This window comes from Miscanthus floridulus, chromosome 1, assembly GCF_019320115.1.
Source record: "Miscanthus floridulus cultivar M001 chromosome 1, ASM1932011v1, whole genome shotgun sequence".
In the NCBI taxonomy this organism is placed as follows: Eukaryota; Viridiplantae; Streptophyta; class Magnoliopsida; order Poales; family Poaceae; genus Miscanthus; species Miscanthus floridulus.
In genome coordinates, this window is record NC_089580.1 from 4,488,961 (window position 1) to 4,498,215 (window position 9,255).

A 9,255-nucleotide genomic window follows, 5' to 3' on the forward strand; every position below is an offset into this window, starting at 1 on the left:
ACGCAGTACATTTCACTAGTTGGTTGAGGACCCCCCCGGGTCTGAAACACCGACACTATGTTTACAGGGTCCTATTTTCATTCATAATGAATCTAATTTTTTAGAAAGGGACTGAATTTTATTAAATTAAAACCCCTTTTACAACTGAGACCGCAACATAAAATAAAATTACATTGAAGCACACCACTAGATCCCTATACTTTATCTTCCTCGCTTCCGATAGCGTACACCCCCTCAGGAAGCTCCATTGCAACCATGGAAGTATAACAGATCTGGACCCAAGAACCATAGTCCCTACCAACAGAAGACTCCATGAACATGGAGACCACAAATGAGGCATGGTAAGCTCAACCACTATAGGGAGTAAAGGGCGTCGAGAGCACATCGTCCATATCTTCTGAAGGTTGAACCAAACATAAGATCCGACACCACTAGCATCACCATCAACAACCGGAAGGGTAGATCCGCTACCGCCAGTAGCATCACCGACGGCCAGAAAGATAATCCCATAGAAGGGGAAAAACAGATCCAATCCCTCCCCAAGAAGGACTATGCCAACATACCTCGATCTCTTCAGGAAGAGCATGCCATCACCGAGGACAACGACGCATCCACCAGCGATCTGGTATGAAATAGAAAGCCAGATCGAAAACATCAAAACGACCAACCAAAACCTAGCCCAAATTATTATGGAGGAAAGGAAAATAAAAGAATAAAAAATCTAAGAAAACAGTAGATTTGCTAAAAGGATGGACCCCCGCTCCTCACCACCGGCAGGGAGACCAGAGGTGAGGGGAACGGGGGCCGAAGGCGGCGGCGACGGAGTCACCCCTGGGGGAGGGGGCGAACGGGGGCCGAAGTTTCAATATATACCAATATACATGACAACTACATGTTCTTGTGTGATGTTAATACACTGACTAATTATTAATTACGATTGTTAGCGTGTTAACATACTACATAACATGCAAGTGAATATTAGATCTATCTCCATACGTATATATCATTGTGTGACTTCACACATCTATACTTAAGAATATTAGATTATGCGATGTGTCTGTATTTGTAAACCGGACTAGTAAATTTATACGAATGCCGCGCTGTTCTAGGAAGACGATAGTAGCATCCAAAAGACATGATGATTTATACTAGTCTAGACTGAAGCCCTACGTCCAGTCTTAGAGATGATCAAGTGTGTGTTCCTCGCTTGAATGCTTTGAAGTTCTTACAATGGGGGGGCAAGAATGGTGGAAGAGGTAGGAGAGCTAGAGCTAGGAGAAGGGCTACCTGGAGGAAAGCTTCGAGAGCCCGGCGAGAATGAGAATGATAGGATGAGATCTAGATGAGGATCCAGATGCCCTGAAAGGAGGCCCTGGCTGCCCTTATATAGAGTCTAGGGCTAGGTTACAAGAAGGAGGTTCTCCTGACCGAGAAGTTGTGAGCCAAGGGAGGGGGCCTAGCTAACTTGGCTTGTAAGTTACGTCGTCTTGTGGTGCACGTCTGGACGTGGTTGTCGTCATGGTCTTGTGCCCACGTCACGGTATGGTGTGGCATGGTACTACTGTGCCGGTCGTGGCAGCACTGTAGACATGGTGGTAGTTCGCCAGTCGTCCTACACAACGTGGCCTCGCCGTGGTCTTCGTCATCGTGTCCTGGTCGTCCGGGGGCGTCGTACGAGGGTAGACAACCGCCCCTGGGTCACCAATCATCTTGTCGTCTACGGAGTTGGTGGCCACGATCCTGAGCTAAGGGGTCGTGGCCCTTGCTATCTTGGGTGGCCTCCTAAGTCAAGACCATCGTCGTAGATCCCATCCTGTGGTGGGTGAGATCGTACATACGTCTCGTCGGGCCGTATTTGGACGGCGGGTCTCCGTACTGGCCATCACCTCTTGGCGATGTTGTCTTGTCTACGCTGCGTGGCACAGGGGGGACGTCTGATCAGACCGAGGTGACCGTTGTCCCCTCGGTCCTTCCGGGGTCAGTGTGGCGTGCTTGCTCCTGTCAGAGCAGGCGCGCTATGGCAGATTCGATCTCTCCTGGTTCCTCGTGAGGGTCGGGACGGTGGAGAGGTCTTGTGCCCTTGTTCGGCGGGCGGCTAAGACAAAGGAAAGGGATCGTGGTAGACCTCAGCCTCAGCGCTTGGCTCGGTCCGCCTAGCTTGGCTGGGCCTTGGTCGTTTGGGCTCCAGCCAGCTTTTGTGTCATGGGCCGCTCGGCCTGCCGACTAATCGATGTCTTGAGACATCCGGGGATCATGACCCCGACACGATGTAACCTAAATTTTACAACTCCCCATAGGAGTTGTGACTTTACATATACATGACATCTCTTTTTTGTTTCTCCTTGTAGAATTTTTTGTTCATCCTCAAACTTTGCATGAAGATGGATGCTTTCATCATCTATCCGTTGTTTTTGGTTGAACTTTTCAAGCACTTTATGATGGATTTCTTGAATGGGAGCATCGGAGCATCTAAGGTCATTCTCAATGGAGAGTTTCATTGTGTTGTTTACAAATAATGTCAAGACCCAAAGGTCATTCCAACTTAGACTTTTCAAAACGCCCTTGGAAGCTTGAGAACCTAACCAACTTCTCCTGGACCCTGACTTGAAACCCTGTTACTGAAAGCCCTAGTTTGATTTTGGTTAATTGATCAAACCTATTGGACTAACCCTATGCTCTAGATGCATAGTCTAGATAGGTTGGTCCAAGTCCAAGAAATGGAGCTAGATGGCACTCAAGTGATGGAAGTGGCCAAAAGAAGGTGATCTTGTACTCCAACATGGAAAAGAAGAAAGAGAAAACATAATGGGCTCAAGGCAAAGGTAAACCATAGGGCCATTTTGTTTTGTCGGTCAAGACACTATAGAGAGTGTGACCGGGTTTAGATAGCCGTACTACGAAGAGAAGAAAATCATGGTAAAAGAGGTTACCAAGTGCCACTAGGTGAAGTGATTCATGCATATACGTTAGAACCTAGTGCGTGACTAACCTGACCCATGAAAATGCTTTGAAAAACCGTACGCTAACACATGTGCAACTGTTGGGACACTTTGATGTTGGCATATGGAAGCAAGGGTGGAAGAAAAGAGAAGAAAGGAGATGCTATAGGGGTGTCAGACCCAGGACAGCAGGGGCATCGGCCCATGGCTCCTGAGTTCGACGACTAAACCTAACTCACAACAGCAGCACAACGCGGAGGCGTCAGCCTCGGATTCGTGTGGGCGTCGGCCCATTGGCCGTGGGTCTGACTTGTCTTTGGAAGCGACTTGTTGCTCCAAGACTGTCTTCTCCCCTTGCAGATGCTCGATATTCTTGCATTGACCTCCAGGCGGGAATAAACCAGAGGTCAAAAGCTTGATCAGCAAAGAGCAGATTCCCAAATATTGTTTACTTCTTCTAGCTGAGACGCTGCCAAACCAGACTACTTGGCTTGAGCACTGGCCGTGCACCACATGTTCTGACAAACCTTTAGCTCTTGGATTATGGCGTCCAGTCGGGAGGTGTTCCGACAAACCTTCAGCTCTTGGATTATGGCGCCCAGTTGGGAGGGTTCTTCTTCGGGAAGGCCCAACTCGGCTTCCGCGTCCAGTCGGGAGGTGTTCCGACAAACCTTCAGCTCTTGGATTATGGCGTCCAGTTGGGAGGGTTCTTCTTCGGAAGCCCCAACTCGGCTTCCTTGACTTTAACGTCAGGCATAATGGCCAAGTTTTGCCCAAAAGCTGGGGCTGACGCAGAGTCAGTCGATGTACTAAGTGAACCACACCTACCACTATCCCATTTACGATTTCATTCTCACTTCGCGTAAAAGGGTTAACCCAGGGATGGTGGGATGGACTCTGGAAGCCTTATATGTTGTATATCCCACCTTTCACAACTAAGGTGGGGACTAAACTCTCTAGGGATGGTGGGATGGACTGATTTCATTCTCACTTCGCGTAAAAGGGTTAACCCAGGGATGGTGGGATGGACTCTGGAAGCCTTATATGTTGTATATCCCACCTTTCACAACTAAGGTGGGGACTAAACTCTCTAGGGATGGTGGGATGGACTCTGGAAACCTTATATGTTGTATATCCACCTTTCACAACTAAGGTGTGGACTAAACTCTCCATAATATCTCATTAACATGCACATGTGCCACTATGGACCAAATTCCAAACTGGGCCGGATGTGACATACACCACCCCCATGTCCGCACCCCTGACCCGCACGTGTCCGTGGCCGCGAAAGTCGACTCTAATACCATTTGTAATGCCCCAGAGTCCAAACGGCTCAGATCCACTCTACATGCTGAATGAACCACACCTACCACCATCCCACTTACGCTTTCATCCTCGCTTCGCGTAAAAGGGTTAACCCGTGAATGATGGGATGGACTTTAGAAGCCTTATATGTTGGTCTATCCCATCTTTAACAACCAAGGTGAGACTAAACTCTCAAAATATCTCATTAATATGCACATGGGCCACTATGGGCTAAATTCCAAACTGGACCGGATATAACCTTCTTCCTCCGTCTAGGTGGTGGATTGCTAGTAGATGGAGTCAAAGCTTTTCCCCGAGAACAAACCTCTCGAACACTTTTAGTTGCTTTAGTTGTTAGATAGTTGTCAGTGCAGTTGAGTTGCTACTTGGGTCGTTTTTTACCTTGTTCGCTCATGGTTGAGCAAGTACTGGGGCGAAGTCGTTAGTTGTTCGAACGGTGTTTTCAAAGTTGGCTGGGATGAGTGGTGCACTCTCCCAATTGATGGTTTTTTGGGCCCGATTTTCACTCAAAAAACTGGACTGAACACTTGTATTTATATTTTCTCCATCTAATAAAAATCGCGGCAAAGCTTTTGCCATCCCTTAAAAAAAACCTCTCAAACACATTCAAGACTTCTCAGATGGGCAAATGCCTCATGCAACCGACCAAAGACAATCATAGTACGTACCTGATCGCCCGGACGAGGTGCATCTCTAATCTGGGGCCCCTCGGGTTTGTCCAGCTGGTTCCCCCGGATCCACCGGCCGTCGGAGGACTTGGAGATTTGCCTCGACTTCTCTTCTGCTCAGGGAGAGTGAGCTGTTCGGCGTTCCCTTGTGATCGGGTGCTCCTCCGCCTCATGGCCAAGCTAGGCTCGGGGGCTGGAACATCCTCAGGGCGAGCCTGTTCCTGGGTTGGGCCACTGGGGTTTTCCTCCTTGTCATCAATATCCAAACTCCCGGGGTATGTGCGAGGATGGGCGAGGCGCGAGGGTTCACCTGTCAACGAACCATGCATCTTTAGCCCAAGCAAATGAAGAACACGCTGTGCCTTGTAGCCCTTGCTGGCTGGATCGGTCCTTGCTCGATCCTAGCAGAGGCCATCCTAGAGCCTCAGGTCAAAAGCATTATTGAGAATAAGTAAAGTTTCCCAGCAAATGAAGAACACGCTGTGCCTTGTAGCCCTTGCTGCCTGGATCGGTTCTTGCTCGATCCTAGCGGAGGCCATCCTAGAGCCTCAGGTCAAAGGCATTATTGAGAATAAGTAAAGTTTTCCCTGTAACGGTTCTATATTAAACTACTATCTACAAGTAATCAAAACCTTACCAAGAGAATATTGTCCGTTATCAGCCGTCCGGGAACAAACGCACTCGGTGACGGTAAAGTTGGACATGAGCAAAGCATATGACCATGTCGAGTGGCAATTTCTTCGAGAGATGATGCAAAGATTGGGATTCATTCAGAGGTGGGTTGATCTGGTGATGACATGTGTTACAACGGTCAAGTACCGCATTCGGGTGAATGGTGTGTTGACAGAGGAATTTATTCCGAAACGTGGCTTGAGACAAGGCGACCCAATCTCGCCATATTTATTTCTATTATGCGCAGAAGGCTTCTCAGCGTTGCTGGCAAGAGCAGAAGAGGAGGGGAGAATACATGGCATACGCATATGCAGGGGGGCGCCACCAGTCTCTCACTTGTTGTTCGCTGATGATTCACTTATTTTGTGCAAGGCCAGCGAGCAGGAAGTGGAGAACCTAAAAGAGATCCTGAGAATATATGAGGAATGCTCCGGTCAGGTAATTAATACTGATAAATCAGCGGTTATGTTCAGTACTAATACCGGGGAAAATAGAAGAAGGCGAGTGAGAGAGATAATGCATATCCGGGCTGAGACAAGGAGCGAAAAAATATCTGGGCCTGCCTGTTTATGTAGGGAGATCTCGGACTGATATTTTTGCATACCTCAAGGAGTGTGTGTGGCAAAGGATTCAGGGGTGGAAGGAGAAGTTACTCTCCAAAGCTGGGAAGGAGATTATAATCAAGGCGGTAGCACAGGCGATCCCAGTTTTCGCCATGGGGTGCTTTGACATCACCAAAGAAATTTGTGGCCAAATCAGTGCGCTGATCGCCAAATATTGGTGGAATAATCAAGACAAGGAGAATAGCATCCACTGGCTGAGTTGGGAGAAGTTGATTTTACCAAAGGATGAAGGGGGGCTGGGGTTCAGGGATCTGCATTCTTTCAACATGGCGATGCTCGCTAAACAAGGATGGAGATTGATCCAAACTCCGGACTCTCTTTGTGCGAGGATTCTCAAAGCCAAGTACTTTCCCAATACGAGCTTGCTGTCGGCCAAACTGAAGGATGGCTGCTCGTATACTTGGAGAAGCATTATGCAGGGTGTGGAGGTTTTGCGTGACGGTGTTATTTGGAGAGTTGGGAATGGACAGAGCATAAATATATGGGAAGACCCATGGGTACCCAGAGATATGACTCGCAAGCCAATCACACCAAGGGGGAGGAACTTACTGCAAAGGGTTGATGAGTTAATAGACCCTGTGACAGAGAGCTAGGATGTGCAGCTACTTGAACAAACTTTCTGGGAAGAAGACGTGAAGCTCATCAGGTCGCTACCTGTCCATGCAGATATGGGGGACATTTTTGGGATGGCACTTTGATAATAAATGCCGGTTTTCAGTGAGATCGGCTTATAAAGTGCATAGGGCAGCGACGATGAGAGCTCAACGATCTAACAGACTAGGAGGAGCTGAGGGAAGCCGTGGCAAAGATGATTTCTGGAAGCAGCTGTGGCAAATTGACTGCCCCCCGAAGGTGAAACATTTTCTATGGAGAATGAGCCACAATACTTTGGCCGTCCGCACTGTTCTGTAGCAGCGAGGTATGAAGCTGGACACTAGATGTTGTATGTGCGGGAGATTTGATGAGGATGGAGGACATCTACTTCTCAAATGTAAAGAAGTGAAGGAAGTATGGAGGGAGCTCAGTTTAGAGGAGATACGATGTGATCTGGCAAATGCGTCCTCTGCAAGAGAGATGATGGAGAAAATTCTCAAACTTGATGCGCAGCAGCAAGCTCAGGTCGTGATGTTGCTCTGGCTGTGGTGGAAGAGAGAAACAAATGGAGGGAGGAAGGGAGAAGGAGAGCTGGCCGAGATGTGGCGTACATGGTGGCTGCCCGGGCTGACAATCTGAATAAACCGGAGCGACCATTGCTATTGCCGGATTCTGGTCAGACAAGGAGCTGGAGTAGGCCACGGCTGGGAGTGCTGAAAATCAATTCTGATGGAGCGTTTTCCTCGATGACTGGAGCAGGAGGTTGGGGGTACGTGATTCGGGATGATCAGGGTGCTGTCAAGAAAGCTGGAGCGGGCAGCGAACCTTTCCTTCAACATGCCTTCCACGCTGAATTGCTGGGGTGCCTGGAGGGCCTGAAGATGGCAGCGCAATTGGGCATGGCTCATGTCGTTGTTGAAACTGATGCGCAGATGGTGATGGGGGCTATTGAAGGTGAGGATTACCGGCTATCATCAATGGGCGGTATTATCACTGAAATCAAGCACCTGAAGGCGATGGAATTCTCCTCATGTATCTTTAGTTATTGTCCTCGTATTTGTAATAAGCTAGCACATGAATTTGCTTCTTTGGGTTGTAAGCTGCATGGTGGTGTGCAAACCACCTGGGACGTTGTACCTCAATCCTTCGAGGATCTGGTGCCCAGCGAGTTAGCTGTGACAGGAGAGTAATGAAATGCACTCCGATTTAAAAAAAAAACCTTACCAAGAGAAATAAAAAAAAGAGAAATGGCACATATAAGAATGAAAAAGAAAGGAGTACATGAAGCACTCTACTTACCATCGCATACGCACAGGCCCAGCACGAGTAGCAGGATGTGTTGGCTGAAGCCCATGAAGCACACGCAACAGCCGAGTGTGCTTGCCTGCTTGCTCAAGTCTAATTGTTTCTGTATTTGCCAGCACATTTTCTTTTTTATCTTTTGTATATGATTTTTGTTTGTACTCAAAAGATATAGGCTTAGGTATGCATAATATGCTATGTAAGCGATGACAATGCAACTCAACTTTGAAAAAAAACATGACAATGCTACTTGTATATGAACTATTGATAATTTGCTTCTACACTAGAGTGGTTAAATGACAGCAACATATGTTGTATATATAGATGTTGTTTTTACTCAATATCCGGAGAAATATTCGTAACCGACACTATCCGTGCCCAACTCATCCTGTATTTGATATATATTTATTTGTATTCACATATCCAAGAAAATCCGTATATGTAGCTGTATCCGGTAGCTATACGTGTTCGACTCCGAATTCGAGGAAAAATATGAAAACAAATATGATACCAACAATATCCGTTCGTATCCAATCCGTTTATTGCATCCCTACTTACAACCCATCTACTAGCACCCCTATCAATTCTATGACAATATGAAACTCCTTATACAAAACTTTCGAAAATTTATTCAAACATGGAGCATACACAAGATGACACCTTTTTTGTGGGCCATTGCTGCGAGTGCATAAGTAGTTAGTAGATATTTTGATACTTCTGGGAAGGGCTACTTTGGGACGGCTAGAGAAGAAAAAAACTGAACCTCTCTCGTGCTACGATAGCTTTATGGAGACGAAGAGGTGAGATTGAGGACCGCCAAAGATGCTCTAAGCCATAGCAAAAAACCAAACACACAAGAACCATAGCAACTGCAAGGTGGTACAGCTTCTACGATCCAAGATTTCAGTGCCTTGGCAGCTGTGTTTGTTTTCCCCTCCGAAATGATAGTTCCTGTCAATGTTTAGACACATAAATAGAGTATTAAATAAAGACTAATTACGAAACTAAATGCACAGGTTGAGACTAATTTGTGAGACAAATTTTTTAAACCTAATTAGTTCATGATTTGACAATGTGGTGCTACATTAAACATATGCTAATGAGAAATTAATTAGACTTAATAAATTCGTC

General features: G+C 46.9%; 1 protein-coding gene across 1 annotated transcript; it reads left to right on the forward strand.

Annotated features, from left to right (window-relative positions):
- The first annotated feature begins 7,433 nt into the window (after positions 1–7,433).
- Positions 7,434–8,012, forward strand: LOC136451269 (uncharacterized). Its single transcript, XM_066451984.1, has one exon. It carries the CDS (start codon positions 7,434–7,436, stop codon positions 8,010–8,012), a length of 579 nt encoding a protein of 192 aa, XP_066308081.1.
- The last annotated feature ends 1,243 nt before the right edge of the window (positions 8,013–9,255 follow it).